The sequence below is a fragment of the Gobius niger genome (assembly GCF_951799975.1).
Source record: "Gobius niger genome assembly, chromosome: 12".
Classification (NCBI taxonomy): Eukaryota; Metazoa; Chordata; class Actinopteri; order Gobiiformes; family Gobiidae; genus Gobius; species Gobius niger.
Genome location: NC_136863.1, coordinates 29,122,496 through 29,142,860, shown reverse-complemented (window position 1 = coordinate 29,142,860; position 20,365 = coordinate 29,122,496). Strand labels below are relative to the sequence as shown.

The following is a 20,365-nucleotide window of genomic DNA, read 5'->3' as shown; positions in this document are numbered from 1 at the left end:
TGGCACATGACAGCGTTCATGCTTCAGGTCACGCTTTGTTTGGGGTTCAGTGGCTCGAGATGGAGATTTTATAGGCAAAAATGAGGCTGTTTAGTCAGGGCTTGCACATCACTCGACACTTTTTACTAGAAAACCATGGAGAAGTATAATTACAGCTCAGTTTGATCACCGTTGTTATGTTGCCGGTTTGAGAGACTTGAACTTGACCTGTGCAGAGCTTTTCCCAGACAGAGAAATGGAGAAAAGGAACAACAAAAGACATGACTCTGAAACACATGGACTTCGAATGATGACTAGGGTCTATGGGCTGCACATATTCACATTTTTATAGATGTGACTGTCATTGAAATCACTTGAATTGATTCTAGAGGCTTATTACCATCACAAAATGCAAAATAAGTATGTAAATTTGATAAGGGTCACTCATTTGAATTTAAAAAGAGAGGTCATTTTACGGGCAGGAGCAAGACATTGACCTGTTTAAATTAACATTGCAATAAGTAGCAATTATAAGTAACAAAATAATTTAAAGGGACTATACGGAGTTTAAAAATGTTAAAACCAAGTATTTTCCTCCCCCTACATGTTCCAGCCATGTCCTAATGTGTAGAATGAGCTCAGACATGTTCACCACAACTGCCTCTAAAATCCTGCACTGTGACTCAAAAAGGTGTTAATTCGGGTCCAAAGTGCCGTCATGCAGGAGCTTAATATAGAAGCTGCAGTTACGCATAAGACCTGAGATGGCAGTAGTGAGCATAAAATGACTAACTTGAATCTAGCCCCTTTAAATGGAAATATATCTACAAAACAGATGCAAGAAAAATCTAATGATCGATCTAGTTAGGTCAATTTGTGATCTTTTTTGTCTTTGTTTTGTTGTTGTGAAATGTATTGACACCCCCCACCTGCCATTTGGGCAGGTGGGGGGTGTTTTCCCATGGAAGAGGTGTGGTTTACTATTTAGAACACGATCTAAAGCTTGATTTAAAGATGGCGTCGCGTCTGCTGCTGTCATGTTGGATCTGTAAACAAACTACAAGCTTCCGTATATCGAATAGTGCGTCATCGTCTTGCTGTCCCTCCTCGTTCTGTGATTGGTCCCAAATCCATGCACATTTTTTGTCCTTAGTTTCCAGGCTGCAGAATAGTTTGAAACGATTTGATCATGCTAGCAGCATGGGTATTCCCAGGCTATGTCGCGGACTGAAAAGTTTGTGATATTTGCTAGGGATCCTGTCTTCATGTACTCAGTCATCTGCAACTTTACAGATCATTTAATTTATTCTTTAGTAATTTTTTTTTTTTTCTTCTGGTTTACAAACACACATACACCCCAAAAAAAAAAAAAAAGAAAAAAAAAAAAGTCCCCCTCATGAGTGATTAGCCACCTCGCTTGGTCTGGTGGTACATGCCAAAGAAAAGGTCACACGCTCTAGTATTTTGTTGTAGTGCCTTTAGCTTTAATGACATCACATTCGCTGTGGAATTGTCTCAATAAGCTTCTGAAATGTCCAAAGATCCTGCGTTTCATTCATTTCTCACCACCGTCTTGTATTGATGATGGGAGAGTGTGACCACAGTGCATGTCCCAAAGATTATCAATGAGGTCAAGATCTGGAGTCTGCGGTGGCCGATCCATGTGTGAAAATGATTTGAACCTTTTTATTCAGGATGTTCAGGTCATCAGCTGATCTCTCTTTCTTTTTTCTCTTACAGCAAAGATTCAAAGGTATTTTCTCCCTCACATTCCATAAAATAATGACCTACTGTCACTTGTAACGCCTCTTCATCCGTCAGGCCACTTGTCGTTGTCAAGCCTTTACACCCCACATGCCCATTAGAGTTTGCTCCAAGTGTCTGTTTTTGTAGCTTATGTTTTGTCTCACATGGTGTTTGCGTTGCAGATTGGGTTAAGCTCTAAAAACACTCGTGTGCAGCCTCGCATGTGACCGATGCTGTCTGTGGCGCCAGCGGCAGACAGACTGATGGCCATGACGAGATAGGGCCTTCTTAAACGTTACATAGGGAGAGCTGCAGCCTCACAAGCTAATAATCCATCCGACGCAGGTAGAGAGCTGAGGCGCGAAAACTAGTCCTTGTGGTAGCATCTGGTAGTGATGTGTGTAGAACGTTTAAAAGTCAATTTAGCACAATACGGCCTTAAACATGAATGGTTCCAAAGTATCTCAGGCCATTTGATCCACTTAAAGTGAACTCAGGCGCAGATTGTCGGATTATCTGCTCACAGAACTCACAGGAGCATCTAAAACAGCTGAAACTAAATATCCAGTAGTTTCATTTATTGATTTAAGGGGAGACACTACAGGCAAAACTCATTTTTTTCAGTTTTCAGGTTTTGGGCCAAATTGGTCTCTGAACATATAAGCTTTCACCCGGAAACAGAAAATAGGACTAATCTTCACAATAACATGTTTAAATATTGCGCTGATTCAATGTTCCCCCATAGACTTATATGGGACAATGCAATTTCAAGGGCCTTTTTCTCAAAACACATTTTTCTGTCATTGTGGCGACACTATGTCCATGTCAGTCGGACCTAAAGACTTCAAATTTTCCAGCCTTGGACTGAACAATATTTGGAAGATTTTTTCAGAGGGATTTTTTATTATTTAATCCCTAGCCCCATTTATTGAGTTTTGAATGTCAAAAAATAAGGTGAAAATTAAATTCCACTAAAAACAGCTTATTTTAAAACTAAACAAGATATCCAAAATCCCCTCTGAAAAAGTCTTTGCAACTCATTTATCAATAAAATGAAACCATAAATTTGAATGTAGCTCTATCCATTATTCAGATTTCGTCGCCGAAAAGATGGGAAATTTGGGGCATTTTTAGGCATAAAACACCTTGTTCTTATATGAAAAGATAAAATGACAGAAAACTTGCAATGTATTTTTTTCTCACATTTATGCCAGTAATCTACAGCAACAGTTTCAAATTGATATCTGTAAATATACATTTTTTCCCTATTCACTTGCTGTTTCTCGCCTTAACAAGTGATCTTCCCATTTGCCCCTCCCTCCCCCTTCCTCTTGCTCCCTTTTGCTGGGCAGCTGTTTCAATAAAGAGAGGAAAAACAGACCATGCGGGTTCGTGTGGCTGCAGTGAAGCTTTTTTTTTTCTTTTACTCTCCGATGAAAGGATTAATCTTAGCAATTTCCTGGATACGTACGGGACCTCAGGGGGAGCTTTGTGAGAGCGGCCGCCGCGCTGCTATGGACAACCACAGGAGCGCTGATGAATTGCTAACATCTCAAACAAAGTATAGAAGCTACAATACAGATTCAAATTCAAATCTCGATATTGCTGCACTAGACTTTAAAACTCGTGCTGTTACTGTGTCCAACTCTTTTTCAAAGAGCAAAACGTGAACGCTAATTAACCAAACGGAAATAGTTTGTTTGCTTGGAGAGACCAATGATGGTAAGCATGTTTTTTTATCCAAAGAGCAAAACAGTGTGTGTTTGTTCACAGTCCACAGCCCATATTTCTCAAATAAAATCGAAATCAGCAAGTCTATTGATCAGCTCCCAAACATCTCCAGTGTCAGACAGTTGCGTGCAGTTTATGTCTGGTTCAGCCGTCAATTTATCTTGGCTTAGTTCTTGTTTAGTACTGGCTAATCCATCCGATTCAGGTAAGCGGTTGAGGAACGTGTTGGTCTCTATTGAAGTCTGCCGGGTCTGCTGAGGTAATAAAGAGGAGGAATGGAAAAACATGGTGTAAACATTTTTTGGTGGATTTAATTCTCTCCGACATTGTTGGAAAGGTCGGGCATTCCTCTGGAGCTTAGTATTCCATGGTTTCAGTATCACCATAGACATACCACATAAACTTGTTCGCGATAGTCTGTAGTTGAGTACATGCCACACTGCATGGACGGACTCTACACGAGCTGGAGATTGTTTGTAGTTTACAGACTTCAGTGTTCCAGAAAAAACCTCTCAAGAGCAGTGGGCCACATATACGTATTACTCGGGTAGCAAAGGGGTGGAAAATTCCTGAGAAATATGCAGAACATTTCCAGAAACTTGGAGTTTTGTCTTATGCAACATCTCAGCTGAAGCTAACCCATTGGTAAAAGATGAAAACACTGCATGTTGTGACATCATCAGCATTACTGTAACTTAAATTTAACTTTTACTCAACTAAACACCCCCTCCTGGAGCCGCCACCTTGACGTGTTGGAGGGGTTTGAGCGCCCGAGTGATCCTGGGAGCTCTGTTGTCGGGGGCTTCGTGCCCCTGGTAGGGTCTCCCAGGGCAAACAGGTCCTTGGTGACGGGTCGGACAAAGAGCGGTTCAGAGGCTCCTTATGAGAGACCAGCAGGCCCGGTTGGAATCGTGGGGCCGTCCTTCTGTGGACCCACCACCTGCAGGGGGAGCCGTAGGGGGCTGGTGCAAAGTGATTTGGGCAACTCCAACAGTTGCTCCCACGACCCGGCAAGAAGAAAATGAAAATGGAAGAAAATGGATGGATGGATGGATGGATGGATGGATGGATGGATCAACTAAATGCTCCCCAAGCACGATGTATGACTTGTCATTTTGTCTGTGTATGTTCAACCTTTGACTTTCACGGCTTGAAAACAGGAGCGGCCTTGACATCATGACTTAAAGCAGAACTAAGCAACTCATGCCCCTAGAGGCCGTAATTGTCCGTGAGAGTAAATACTACACTGAAAGAAAAGACAAAGGGACAGAGGGATATTGTACATCCAGTTACACAATGAAGATTATTTTTTTTCACTCAAACTTGGCTGTAAATACTGTTTAAGTGGCGCTAGCCCACAGTTAGCTTTGCCCATTAGCCTGTTAGCTTCTTCTTCATGATTCCACTAGTGTGCATTAGGGCCTCCAACCCGTAGGCTGCGACGTTGCAATTGTGGTTTTCTGGCCAGAGACACCAGGGGGAGATGAAAGACCCCCCAATCATCCCAATTAACACTTACCCCCAGAGGGACTACGGAAAGGATTTATTAAGGTTACTTAGTACTGCTTTAATATATGTTCAGATCAAACGCGTCAGGTGCATATCATTTCTGTGTATTGTCAATATGAAGGTGCAAACATGTGCGAATAATTACGTGACAGAGTGATGCGATCAGTTTAGCATTGCTTGATGGTTTATAAGTTGAATTTCCTGATTGCATGTGCGAAATTGTGAAATAAACTAAATGATGATGAGTGCGTGATGATGAGTGCGTCAGAGCATCTTGTGCAACATATCAACAAAAACGTGTAAACATTACACATAGAGGAGGAAGTGGAGTCCAATCCACTGATTCGAGGGAAAAGGACACTGAAGATCAGAATATCTGTGTGAACTAGGGACAACCTCATCAAGAGGTGGAGCATTATGACAGGCAGCCTGTGGTTGCATGAAATGCCTAGCAGATTTCTGGCAGAGCCCAGGCATTCCGATTAGAGGAATTATACACTTCAATAAACTTATGGACAGTAGACACACAGACACCACAAAGGATTGCATTACAGACATGTTTCACAGGATTTTTATCATGACACGATCTGTACTGCACACTGCAACACACACTCTTATTGGGCAAAGTTATAATGAAATAATGTTTAGGCTGTAAGAGTTGTGGGAGGGAGGGCAGGGAGTTCAGCTTCCTGATGGCCCTGTGTATGTGTTCTTCAGTTGACTGGAACTGACCCGTAGATCTTTAGTATCTTTATAACATACGTAAGAATATCGGCTGACAAAAGAAACTTGCTCTACTACTGAAAAGTCAAATGGTTCCCCTGGCTTTGAAGTGTCCAAATGATCCCTAAAGAAGCTCCTTTTGCAGATCCTACCAAATTCTCTTGATCAAAAGGTGCTTGAACTGAGTTTGTTTACTCTTTTCTGATACTTAACTCCCCTTCAGCACACTCCGCACAGCTTTATCCTCTTACTTTATTTTGACGTCCCTCTTTCAGATCTAAATCCAATTTCCCCTGTTTTGCTTCCCGCCACATATCTCACTAACCTTTGACACAACCTGACCCCCTCCGCGTCCCGCTGCTATATACTACTTCTCCTCTACACTTTTCCTTTCTGCTTTCCTTCCTATTCCACCTACACTCTCTCTCTCTCTCCTTTTCTCTCTTGCCCACTCACTTCCTCCCTCCCTCCCTGCTCCTCTCCCTCCTTCCCCCGGCGTGTGACTGACTCGGCTGCTGGCTCCGACGCTCTTCTCAGTTTGCGCTCGGCCGTCGCAGGAGGAGCAGCAGCAGCAGCAGCGCTTGGGGACGGGGGAACGAGCGGAGTTGGGAGCAGTGCGCCTATACGGGATACGAGGGGGGGGGACAGCTTCAACAACAGGACCCCGCGCTTAGCCGGCACTTTGGACTAACAGCTGTGGCAAAAAAAAAACCTGCGTTCAAGAAGAGAGGACATGGTGAAGGGGGGGGCAACGATGGGTTTCAAAGTCTGTTTTTAGGGTGGAGAGAAACTAAGCAAGAGTGGAGATCTTTCAGGAGATCCAAGCGGCTTTGAACCTGCCTTGCGCCCTGGACTCTTTGGAGATGGACTGAATTTGACTTTTGAACTCCAAACTCGCAGAAACTCATTCGGAAACTGACCCTAGTGATAAGAATTTTGTTTAAAAAAAGCAGTCTGGATTGATTACATTTTCAGCCAAAGAGGATCCACTTTGGAGATTTCTTGAGGTGCTTTTTGAAGGGGCTTCTCTAGTTTCCCCCCTTTGAGATCATGGGCTCTTTCTGGGGCAGTGTGGTGCTGCTTCTGCTGGGTGGACTTGTGGTTCTCAGGACGGAGGGATATGGAGAGCAGAACAAGAACAATATACCAAGGCTAAAACTCTCATATAAAGGTACGTTTCCATTGTAAGAGATTATATTGAAAGAGCTGGGAGACACTGCGGGCAATTATCTGTTCAGGTTTTGGACCAGTTTTCTCTATCAACAAAGAAACAGTCTATAATGGTGATAGATTTCTAAGTGGTCCAACTCATTTTATTTCACAAATCTTCAATTAAAAGCACTGCACCTAGAAATTGAACTGAATGTGTGTTATTCTCCTCGAGTATGTTCTAAACTCAGACACTCTGCATCTAATTATGAAGCATTTTGTTTGAATCTCGTGAACTTGTAGGCGAGTTTGACCCTGCCAGTTGGGAAACGTGCCTATGTGCACTCGCCCCTGTGAAGGATTGGGATGTTAACAATAGAGAGACCACAACTCACATTTTTATTTAGTGTCACTGTCTGAAAAGGGGCCTTTAAAGAGTTATTCATTGTGCGTTTTTTTTCTGATGGATTAGTTGAAGTCTAATTTGTAGCCTGGTTTTTTGAGCACAATTTGAGTTTTTATCATGAAAAAAAGAAAAAAAAAGAAATTAGAATCCAGAATCCCCTCTAAAAATCAACCACATACTGAAACTAAACCCATACTAATATTTTTTACGCATACATGTATTAATGAATTAAGAAATTATATCAAACTGGAAATACAAGTTCCTATCTTTATATTTTTCCCCATTTGTATTTTCACATGTAAAAGTCACTATATAAGATTGAGTCTTTCGTTTTAGTCAGTTTCACCTCCATATTTGTCACGATGTATTTGCAATGTGGTCGTCATAAACAAGTGGATGATTTTTTTGTCTAAAACAAGGCTGTTTTGGAATGTAGAATCAAGGAATTCTTCATGATGTTGTATTTGTAAATTGTTTGGGACTCCCCAATGTGGTCTGAGCTCATCTATTACTAAAAATGGTTCAGACGGATACGCTGATTGTAGTTGTAATATGAAATGCCGCAGGGGTAACTGTTCGGTATGCACTATTGAAATTGCAAGTGACTGGCTTTGTAAACACCGCTGTCAATTTGAATTAGCCACAGCAAATGTGCACTCGCTGTCTTGGCTTCCACATATTTGCCAAATATGAGACTCCAAGATGTTCGGCATCGGACAAGTATATCCGCTCGGTTAGATATGGCTAGCTGTTCTCTATCTATGAGGTAATTTCATGACGAGGGTCGGGAGGAAGTCAAACTGCACCAGTGACCCGTTGTGCTGGTCATATTTTGTGAAAACGCAACAATAAATGAATATATTTTTATGTTTGAACAGAAATATGCCCTCTGGGGGGTCACAAACACCAACACTTGTTATCCTGGGTTGAGAGCCAGGATAGTTATAGTTAATAGTTAATAATAGCATCTTATTTTATCGCTATGTTGACCATGTTTCACCGACATTATCAATGGCACGGGCGATAAAAGTGCAGCCCTCGAACCCGGTGTACAATTTTGTCCCATCAGCGGTCGAGAGCAATCGTCTGGGACGTTAAACTCCATCGACAGCACCAAGCCACGGACTTATCAAAACCTTAAAAGCATGGTTCACACACAGTTCCCAAAACTCTACCCCCTTTTTCGAGAGACCGCTGCAGTTCTCGCAACTTCTTCGTCGGTTCCTTGACGTCGGAGATATTCTCGATATTGTAAATGATTTATTTATTTGCCATGTTCTTTGTTAAGTGATATGTGCCTTGAATGTCGAGAAAAGTGCCTCAATAATCACGAAATGTGTTGACCCGAAAGAGATTTAAGTAATGCCGAGGCTTCGTGATGTTTCAATATCATTTCATCAAGCGCTGTTGCAAATCTCGTAAACCCGCTCATCTCTTCCACTACCCGTCGAGCATCCTTCGCTCCTCTCAGTCTCGCTTTCCCTCATTCACTTCCTTCCCTGATAATAATGTTGAAGATGAATGGTGGCGGGCGGTTTCGGCGGCGGCAGATGGCTTTCCCCAAAGAGAAATGTGCGCCGGGACGTCCGTAATTACACACGCCGCAACACGCGCGCGAGGAGCTAGCACCGGCGAATACAGTTGTAAAGCATGGAAAAGACACACACACACACACACACACACACCAAAAAAAAAATCTTTCTGCCATCTGTATGCCGCTAATAGTACCTGTAAGCTAATCCGTCATTTAGAGGCGCTAGTTGTCAGTTAGCTGGGAACGCCCAACGCAGAGACAGCTCTATTAGAAGCACTTCCCCTCGCAATTTCCGTGACTTTGAATTAGCATTTTTAGCTTCTGGGTTCAATATGTGCCGTATGGTTGAATGGGGGGTGGGGGGGGGGGGGTAGGGGAATGCTTCAGGGCAATTTAGATTACAACAAAAGGATGGTAATTTGAAATACTCTAGAATTACAAGGTGTTTCACGTTTGGGAAGTTAAAAGCGGTTATTACGCGATGAATTATGTATGTGATTACATAAATAATGCATTTCTCATAAAAGGTGCTAAATGCCGGAATGCTAAATGAAAGTGGGGAGCTGCGAGGGGAGGAAGCAGTTAATAATGCTGTGCGATAAAACATTTTAGTGCGTTTAAGGGGGCAGGAATTGTCTTACATTTAGTGCACTTTGTATATGTAGATTTATGTTTAAACGTGCAGTCTAGTTATGCCCTAATCTGAAAATGAAAATGTTTGCAGAAGGCAAATGTAACGCAACATTGAATTAAATAGATTTATGAAAGTAAAAAGCATATTTCAGTAAAATGAAGAGAACTCATATAACAGTAAACTAGATTTTTCAATGTTTTGCACCTGATTTTTTTTTTCTTTTTATTTACTGCTAATGACACTTCACCGAGTTGTGTTGGATGTCGCGGCCCCGGAGAGTTTGGGGAACCACTATCGTAATGCATGGTGTAGCAGGTCGCTGCCCTAAAAATAAACAGATGAACTTCTGACTTAGGCCAGTTCTTCAAACAAACTCTTTTGAGATCAGTGACAGTCAAGAGACAGGTGGTAACTTAACTACGACTGCCTCGGTGTCAGCCTGTGCGCAGTTTGACTGCCAAATGCAGGTGGGAAGGCACATAACAAAATCTGTGATCATTAAGAGAATATGACAACACTGGAACAGTTTTACACTGCAAATAGTACCGGACAAAGCTTCCCTGCTGTAGCGGTCAGGAAATATTTGCTGCTTAGGAAGATCATACTGAGGGTGCCGGCACGAGGTCCGGAACAGAATCTCACATAACATTTCACATAACAGCGTTTAGACTGGTAGCGGCACGGTGAATGCAAATATGTGCATATTTAATTTAAGAAGATTTTCAAACATTCCGTCTAACAGAGAAATGCAGTCACTCAAAAGCAAATTCTATACAGCGGGCATAAAAAAAAGAATGTAAATTTTCAGCCAACATTGCAGTTGAATGTGTGTTTTAGGCACTGATATGTGTAGTTTAGACAAGCAATAACTGCTGGAATGACATTTGAGGCCGTTTTGGCCCTTTTAGGACATACATTTGATGTAGACAGTACCTCTATATAAGCTAAAAACAAATATATGATGTAATGTACTCTTAATCTTCAGCTCCCAGTTCCATTAAAAATACCGCCAAGTGCCGACCCGCGCCATCTTTTCTACCATTCTTTAATGTGACACTTTCAGAATTTTTGTCAAGGTCAAAATCTTTACACTTTTTATGAGGTTCCAAAAGTAGAACGTTTGCATTTTCTTTGTGCAAGTTCCTTCAAATTGTCTCTCCAAATAAACACTGAGGTTAGCTAAAGGTTAGCTAAAGCAACTGCCGATTTTTATGCGTATGGCTGCTCAGCCTGATCGTTGGCACCTCTGCATCACTGTACTAGTTTGAAGAAATAATTTTGAGTCTGTTATCAAAGCCACAATCATAACTTTGTCAGTATTCCAGCATGTTTTTCTGTTTCTATAAGATTTGAACATGCTAACGGTTAGCCTAGCTAAATGCTGCCGCTCCGCCTCTCACTCGGGCCTCATATCATAACAACATTACTAGACAAACTCAACTGTATTCAACGCATCCTCATTATGCTAAGGTAGACTCATTTTCAACAGTTAAATATTATTTTTATGATAAGCAGGAAATAAAGAATTTGCACTGCGGATGAGCAGAACTGTTTTTTGCCAACAGTTCGGCTGCCATCGGTCAAAGGCCAGTGACAGCGTTCCAGCTAGCATACAATGTTCATAATTCCTACATAAAGTAGCTTGTACAGCACTGTCAAAGTTGAGGTAGTTTATTGGCAGTTCAAGGATAGCCAAATATGATTTGATTAATGTAGTGGTTATTCTATCCAAGTGTTTCTCATTTCTCATTCCAGTAGATTATTACATTTTGAATAATTAATGCCTCCATGCATAATGCATCACTCTTAATGAAAGCCTATGGCTGTGAGGTGATGGTACGCTGACCCCTACAGGTGGCCTCCTGAAAAACATTTCTGTACAAGGTATTTTTGTTGCGTGAAAAGAAGCTCAGCTAGCAGCCGTTTTTGCTCTCTTTTGACTGAAAAACTGTTATTTCACTTAAGTCATTGTCATTTTGACCCTTCTGCCCACACGGCCTTCCTCTCGCACCGCGGGAGTCTGTAGCAGAGCCTTAGAACCACCGTGTTATGGGTCGAAGGCCAGAGGAGAAGGGGCAAAGACAACAGCGGTACCCCACGGCTAACTAAATACGAGCTAGCGGACAACTGTGTCAACATAAAGTGATAAAAAAGAAGAAAAAAACACCAGGGTGTGGACCAGAAAGCTATACAGACAATGAGTTTTGAAGTTTGATTTAGCATTACCCACCAAATGATTGAATATGAGCAACTGTATCTGAGGTTAGCTTGTTTGTAGCAGTTCGGCGGTAGCATGTAGCATACAAGCAAACGTACAACAATGCTAGGAGATGTACTATTTGCATTGGGTGCCACTGAGTTGTGTGATGTCTATTGTGGTCGAGTTTGCCACCACATATTATGCCTGCCTTTTAGTAAGCAAATTCACTTGCATAACTGTGCAGTTTTTATGATGTTGTATGAGCTTAATTCATTTGTCTGACACCTGTATTGCAGTTTTTGCAGCTGAGTTGGGGCCTGGGGAAATTTGACATAAACCTGTAAAATTCTGATTTCTGGTGCATTTCGGGCCTAATGTTTGTTGTAGCCTTGTAAGACTTCAATCTGCTCAACTGTATTTCCATCACTGGATTTTAATGCACGTTTTGAAGTTTTGCATTAGTAATGAGGGATTGAAACACTAAATTTCGCAACTTAAACCCTTATTTTGCATCAAAAGTTTATCCGCTTGCTTCAGGTGGTTTTTGATTTTTGTGAGTAGGCATTAATGCACATTTAGGGATTTGGGAACAGATTTTCGTGTGTAAAGTTTGACACGTGACTGTTGGCGGTGTCGATCTGTGGACAGAAGTGAAGCCATCGGTCGCAGGTTGCCTCTTGTCCAAATCCAGATGTGCAGGAGCTCAAACATCCCTGCCTTTGCCGCTGCATTCATGCTAACAACAGACCACTGCACCTGTGGACCATGTTAGTGCCTAAAAACTTGCCCAGAGACGCAGACACTCCCGATTTCCATTAGAAAACGCACAGAAAACACACTCGGGGCAAAAAAATCAAAAATGCACCGTGCGCCCTCTGCTGGGTAAATGCTGCAATTCGCAAAACGTCTTTGATAGAAATGTATGTACATTTTCTTTTGTTATGCGCATTTATTATGCACATTTTTGACAGATGCGCATTATCTTTGATGGAAAAGAAACTTGTGTTCTTCCAAAAAGCCACGGGACTCCCCCCAATCTATTTTGACTTTGAGGTTCCTGGCTCTGACAATTTGCTGACTGTCTCTCCCCTCTCTTCAACATATTAGTGTACATGTTAGCTCATCAATGCTTTCTTCGCCTAAGTGAATATTTTCAGACTGGCCCATACTGATAGAGGATGTTAAATTACAGTATGTGCCAGTTTTTAGTTCATGTATTTATCTAAGTTTCAAAACATTTTGAATCCTTAACAGTAAATCCTACCTTAGAAAACCATGAACGGAGTGACTAATAATCTTTGGTCGCTTAGTCAAAGGGTCACTGTGCAAAATTCTGGCTGACTAGTATTGAATTTTGTGATGATTGTATAGAACAAATGTTGTAGATTTTTAATGATATGTCAATAACTAAAAACTCAAATTTGAGTAGAATCGGTTGTCAAAATCGATTCTAAGCTGATCTTTGAGGCACAGCATCTGGTTTGGACTCGAGCGGTACGGTGCGCACATGTTGTTGACCGGGAGAGAGAGCGAAGTGGGGTACTTTAGTTTTATAGGACAAGTGTGTACTGCCAGAAGTACTCCCTCACTCCGGTCCTGTCCACCCCTTTCCCCAGACCGGCCAAGTGCCCCGGCCGCACAATGGAAAGCAACTCTCCCGACATGGGATTTCTGGAGCGCTCGCCCCCCCCCCGCCCCTGCTCCCGCTTCAGCGCCGTGTCCTTATCCCGCAGTCATTTGAATCAAAATGGCCGGACAGAAGTGTATTGAGAATGGTTGTAATCCCCCCCCATGAGTATGAGCGCAATGTCCGACGGTGGAGTTAAGTTTCGTTGGCGCGTGGGGTTCATTGGTAAAGTGCTGAATGGTTGGACTGTTGCTGAAGTTTTCAAAAAGTTGTAGTTTCTGGGCTATAGGATCAAGGCTTAACGTCATCTCTTTTGGCTTTCCTTTTGCGATCGTTGTTACCTTGATGGTTTTACGAGACTGATTTCATTGGTTTTTGCGATGAATCGATGACATTTCTTGACGCAAACGGCCGACGATTTCAAGGTGAATCAAATCTCTTCTCCAGAGCCAACGTTTGAGGCAGGATTCCCCCCACATTGTAATGTTCAATCATGAACTCGTGTTGAAAATGAAAATCTGACTTAATTTAATTCAAATATATTCTTGTTTAAGTCGAGACTTTTAATTTTCAGGTTTTGGGCCAGGTTTGTCTCTTTACATGAAAACCTTCACCTGGAAACCAAAAACTATACCAATCTTCATAACAGCATGTTTAAATATGCACTGATTCAATGTTTCTCCACAGATTTATAAAGGAAATTATAATTTCAAGGGCCATTTTCTGCATGTTTCTCACATTTTATTCACATAAGTAGCTCCTATAGACCTCAAACTTTCCAGTATTGGACATACAGTATTAATATTCAGAAAGTTTTTCATATATAATTTTAAATATCTAGTTCCTAGGTGGTGCAGTGGTAAATGAATCTAAGTTAAAAGTTGCTTATGAGACTCAAGTTGTTAATGAGACTCAAACCATGACTAAAATGTCCATATTTTTTCGTCGACTAAAATATAACAAAACAAAAATGAAAAAATGACACTAAAATCATTTTCCAATAACATTTAAATCCACTGCCGAACTTATGGGAGAAGCTCCACAAAGCAGAGGTTAATGATTATACTAAACATTCATGTAACTGTGACTAAATTATTCTTAGGTTTGGTCAACTAAATGTGCATGCACTGGACTAAAAGTAGACTAATATTAAAGATAATAATTGGACTAAATCTCGACTAAAATTGCGCAACTTGCACAACTAAAGATTTCACATGGAATTTCATTTCTATGGTTTCTTCATATCCTTAAGAGAGAGCATAGCTTCCCCAGTTCCAACACTCTGAAGCCTCCGGTTGTGCTCATGCCTTCTTATTCCTCGCAGCCTTGCAGCGGTTCAAAGTTCACAACAACTTCTTAAGGGATTTCGCAGTGTGTTTGCTAAATCCAAACACCGCCTCGAGCCGTGAGCGTAAATTTCACGAACGCCTCGAAATCTGCTCTGTTTGGAAAATCCGCCATGTGAACGGCAGCGCAGTCTCTCTGGTCGTACAGTCCGCTTGTTTTGACGAACCCGTTGCCAAAAAAAGACGCTGAGAGTTTTAGGATTCTGCCTCGGATAATTTGCACTTCGTGGCAGAGAAATGTTGGGATAGGAAAGGACAAGTAAGGTGATCCAACCCAGGTGGAAGGTTTACGCCAAGACAAAGAAACAACTCTCCAGATCCAAACGAAGATGTTCCATTTACCGTAATTTCATTTGAGGAGGAATCTGTAAACACTGGATTTATCAGGTCCCTGGTGGGGGGGTCATTGCAGATGAGGATTTGGGATCATGTTTTTGCATATGAATATCACTTGACCTGATCGTCTGTGGGCTAGTGTCAGGATAATATTGTGAATAGGCCGGCTCTTTGTGGTGACGGGACGGATGAGGGGCTTGTGGCTGTTGGCAAACAGAGCTGAGACTGTTTCCCTTATTCAGAAGATAGATCTTAGCCAGTTGTTTTTCCAAGTCATTTTAGGTTTTTATCCTGCGTAATCTTTCTGTTTGAACTTGTGTAGTAAATGTATTTACAAATCTGTCCAGCTGTTGCTGATCGTAAACCATCTCGTAGACGTGTTCGCAAACCTTTCAAAATCTCTAAACCGGGACCGTCCTCTGTAGAATAGAATTGGCATTTTTATGAATTACATATTTAAAGGCACACTGCGTAACATTTTGGACTATACTGTTTCCATCAACACAAAACATGATCTCGATCACCAGCTCGATACAAACAATTCTATTTCTGCAGTGAGTAATCAAAGATGAGAACCTAACCTGTTTAAAACTCAAATTGCGCTGGCTTAAGTCACATCTCCATGGCGACGAGCTGGAGACGCACCCACTCTCGGTAAACTTACAGTCATGTCTTAGGAGAGCTGAGCCGCTCACAGTTTGTTTGTACATTTATGAGGTGTTTTTCAATGATGAAAAAATCTGACGTAAAATAAATGCTTGTATTTCAATATTATTTAATGGGTGAAATGTTACGCGGTGTGGCTTTAAAATCCCCTAAAGTTTATTTCAATACTTCACAATGTTTGTTTCTCTCCTATTTTCACTCTACATGCTACATTCTGGTAAAGAGCCTTCTGAGAGTTTGTGTTCTATAAATACCTCTCCGTCCCTCTAATGATGCTGATGATTCATCCAAAATAAACTCTTTTGTAAATGATTCAGTGTTTTGGTGCATTTTGTGGGAGCCTGCGTTTTTTTTTTTTGGACAGTCTCTATATTATCTGGTAGTAGAGGGGCTCTCTCAAAAGGGAAACAAGGGAAACTAGAGGGCCAACCCACACACTTTGAAAATAATCGACCATAGTTAAAACAGCAGATTAGTCTCTGTCGTGCCAAACTTAAAAGGTGAAAAAAGAAACACAGTGGCCGTATGGGTGGTTACCCTGGCGCCTTTACTTTCCACCACGGTGGCCTCTATCCAGTTGTTTTTTAGGGTTCTTGGTAGGTTTTGTGCATGGAATGTATGTGTAAAATTCAGCACGAACCAGAGCGGGTTTAGAGGTTGGTCGTCACTGTTGGACTCCCAGCACCTCCTCCTCCTCCTCTGTCGCCTGGTGTTTTACTTTATAACCGTTTTGGTGTGGGTGATTACTTTCTACACATGCTGCTTCGGAGTTTCGGTCCTGCGCCTGTACAAACATGCGGTAAGACGTGTCAAAGGTTTCGTCAGAAGAAGAGGCCTAATGTCAGAGCGGGTTAGGCCTCACTAGATAGATCTCCCACACTGACAAATGCTACGTGACCATTTGTCAGTCACACTCTGAGCCATGTGCTCAGTGGACTGCTGTTCGGGCCGCCGGGGCTCGCGGAACATCGGGTTATATTTGATGAAGAATTTCTTAGCCCGCCTGTATTTTTACATATCTACTGAAAACATACACAATAATAATTTGAAGAGTCGTAATTTAAGCTTTGCCTAAACTAGTTGTGTTGATTATTTTTTTTGGCAGTTTGATCCAATTGCACTTATCGATGTCTGCGCCCTGTCGAAACCTGTTTAATCGCTGGTGGTCGTCATGGTGATATCGTTTCATATTCAATTCCTGCCTGACTTGTAACTTAGCATCAACAGCTCGTTAGAAAAGAGATACTGCTTTTTTTTTTTTTTTTACCCGGTACAACTTGCCACAGTAGCCTTGTGCTCCTCCAGAGAAATTGACAATAGACACAGATGGCAATGTCAAACAAGGGGGCGTGGCCTCGCCGACGGGGAAGAAAACCTCTCATGGGAATCACAATTTTTCACTGTTACGATGCATTTTCTTTTTCTCTGTGATCATTTTTTTAATTGAAGTGTTGCATTGCATTGGCATTTTCATTTTATACCCTTTTTGTTACCCACATCCCCATTTCCCTTATGATGGGCAGAGAAACTCAAAATTGCGTAAAAAAGCAGTCCCCAAAAATGAAAAAAATAGATAAATAAATAAGTAATACAAATCAAAATAAAACAGAAAATAAAACAAAGAATACAAAATAAAACCCTGTACAGGTTAACATATACAAGTGAAGCAAATTGTACAGTTGAGCAATACAAGGTGCTAATTTCCTCCGTCAAAGACATGCACAGAAATAGCAGTATACATATGGCTATGTAAAATACATCAATCAATTCACATAGTACATATAATTATGTAATAAACTTTCTCTCAACACACAGTACATCAAAACATGTTCATTGTAACACTGTAGTTCATAACGTGAAATCTAATCCAGTTTGGATGTATTTAATAAATTGGACCAGCATGAGATATTTTCAGTTTTTGCTCCATGCATTCGAGCGGCAGAGAGCTCCAACTGAATGATATCTCTGCAGGACGATCCGTTTTCTGGCGAACTATAATATACATATATCTCACACACAAATAAATTCAAGCCAAAAGCTGGCCCATATGGCTGTTTTCTCACAATAGTTTGTTCTGTAGAAGCGAAAAACAGCACTCGTTCACATTACTTCGCTAACCTTAGCATATGTAACATGAAGCTAGCATAGCATGTCCGTTGTTGAACTCTATCTAGTAGAAAATATATTCACAATTCAGCATTTGCTCAAGCAATGGTGGAGAAATGGGAGGAAGTTACATTTTTTTTCCTCTTCTTTGTTTTCCCCCTCTGGCTGCTTCGAATATGACCATATATGGGCATTTGTACAGATGGTGTCTGTGTCTATATCTGGTGCATTTTAGTGCAATCATAGTTCTCATAATGGCCAGAGGGCTAGGCTAGGGGGCCGGATTTAGCCCATGGGCCTGACGTAGCTTATAAAGTTTAACCTGGAATGTTCTGCAGTGAGGCTTTAATGAAAAAGAAGAATAACCAAGGCCAGTCCAGCAGAATAAGCGAACAGGTGCCAACATTTTTTAGTGAGAATCATTTATAAAACAATGTATTGAAACGGCAGTATAACACTCAACTGTAGCATATACAATCATTACATTTCTTTGTATTTATCCTTGCATAGCCATTTATTTTTTAATTGTAGAATATTTTTGGGAATTAAACAGTGTGCTTAGTTTTGCCATTGTTGAAGAATCACAAGACACATGCACTAAGAGCACAACCATCAGTGACCCAAGAGTAAAAATGACTCTGGCCTGCCTATAATAACTTTTAAATCTGAAAATTAAAGAGTCGTGTTTTCGTGTTGTCACCACTTCTTGTCCGCCGCCGATTCAAAGGTTGAGTGACTCCCTCTCATCGTCTTTAAACGCTGCCCCGGGGCGAGACACTTTATGTCACCGCACTCGCGCCTTACGAGACCGCCGCGTGGGTTTTATTGTGGGGGACGTGTCGGCCCTTTCTCTCCCTGCCCCGTGCACTTAGCTCCGCCCGGCCCGTGCCCTGCAGTGGAGAGACCGCGCGACTGAATGTAGGCTAAAAGACTTTATTTATACCGTTGCGCTCACATGGGACTGTTGATTCTTTGCATCCCTTCCATCTACGCTCTCTGTTTTATCCCCCCCCTTTCCATTTGGAGGCTTTCTGCAGTTCCGTCCTGCCGTCCTGTTGTTGCGAACAAACAAGTCGGACAAACCGTAGGGAGGGAAGATGGGGAGGTTTATCGCGGTAACCCCCCCTCAACTGCTCCGTCTTTACGAGATGGAAATGGCTCGTAAAAAGGGAAGAGTCTGGACGTGCACTGACACATGTTACAACTTCGAATGGGTTCAGTTACAGTTCCAAGTGTTAGAGCCCGACAATGGGAAAACTGCGGAGGGTCATTTGGATTCTCTTTGTGCAACAGTGCTCTCCAACAACAGGCAGTTGGATGGTCATGTTTATATTCATTCCAACGTTCATGCCATTTGGCCATTTTCTCATAATTAGAAGTGAATTTTAGACATTTTTAATTCTAATTAAATTGCATTCATGCTGAGTGATAAATAACTAATAATTAGAAATTGTTTACACCCAGTTTAGACTTTTTTTCATAGTACACTATAGATACAGACGGCATCGCATCATAGAAGGGGGCGTGGCTTCGCCGAGGGGGAAAATAGAATCTTCTGGGAAAAACAGTGTTTTGCACTTTTTAGCCATTTTCTGGTGAAATATTAACTTATTTATCACATTCAAATTAAGTCAAATCTAAACCGGGTCCATATGGATGTTTATTCACAGCTGACAGCTGTTCAGTAGAAGCGGAAAAAACGGCAGTCGTAGCTAACGCTAGCTAGTGTTAGCATTAGCACGCTGCTAACATGTAGCATCATGTTAGCATTCTCCTTTATTTATGTATTTATGGGCAGTTGAACCACTTTGCTCCTCTCCATGTCTTTGTATCTTTATTCAGTAGAAAACTATATTCAGAATTGAGCATTTGTTAAAGTAGTTTTTGAACAATTAGAGAAAGTTTACATTTTTCTCCAAATTGTTTTCCCCCTTAACTGTTTTCAAACATGACCATATATGGGTGATTCCAGAGATGCCGTCTGTATCTATTGCAGATCCTTTTAGCTCCTGATTGGGTCTTGATCTTGGCCTGGGGGCACTTGGACAGTCAAATATTCAGTTAGTTCGTTTTGTTTGCTTATTTGTGTATTTATTTGTTTTGGTGGGACTAGGGATGGGACAATAATCAAATTTGGGGTAATGATTATCTTGGCCAAAACAATGCGATAAACGATATTAACAGACATAATGGGGATTGGGCAATTAATATATATTCCTCTTCCTTGTCTGCTATAAATGTCATATTGAGTGAGACATAAAGTAAGTATTTAAAGGCACACTGTGTAACATGCAGCTCATGAGCAGCTTGACACAGAATAGGCTATTTCTGCAGTGGGTAATCAAAGAATAGATATGAATGAGGAACTAGCCTACTGAAATCTAAAATCCTACTGACTTTAGTCACATCTCCATGGAGATGCACCCACTGGTTGTCTGATGAATTTAGCGATTATCTTCTATAGCACGATAATCACAATGATCAAAAATGTGGTGATCAATTAATTGCTGCATTTTTTATTGCAATTAACAATATTCTAGTTTATTGTCCCATCCAGTTGGGACAGTGTATGTTGATGAACACACATGGGACTCATGCATGTAAACACACCACACTGGATTGTAAGCATGGGCTGATTTCCATTCACTGGCTCATGTTGTTCTGTTCTTTGCA

General features: G+C 41.4%; 1 protein-coding gene across 1 annotated transcript in view; it reads left to right on the top strand.

Annotated features, from left to right (window-relative positions):
• Nucleotides 1-6,219: 6,219 nt before the first annotated feature.
• sema3ab (sema domain, immunoglobulin domain (Ig), short basic domain, secreted, (semaphorin) 3Ab) overlaps nt 6,220-20,365 on the top strand; it is a 52,622-nt gene continuing 38,476 nt past the window's right edge. Inside the window, exon 1 of the mRNA XM_079567810.1 lies at nt 6,220-6,859. Within this exon, the coding sequence (XP_079423936.1) occupies nt 6,739-6,859 (121 nt within the window). The 5' untranslated portion in view covers nt 6,220-6,738. The remainder of the gene's footprint in view (nt 6,860-20,365) is intronic.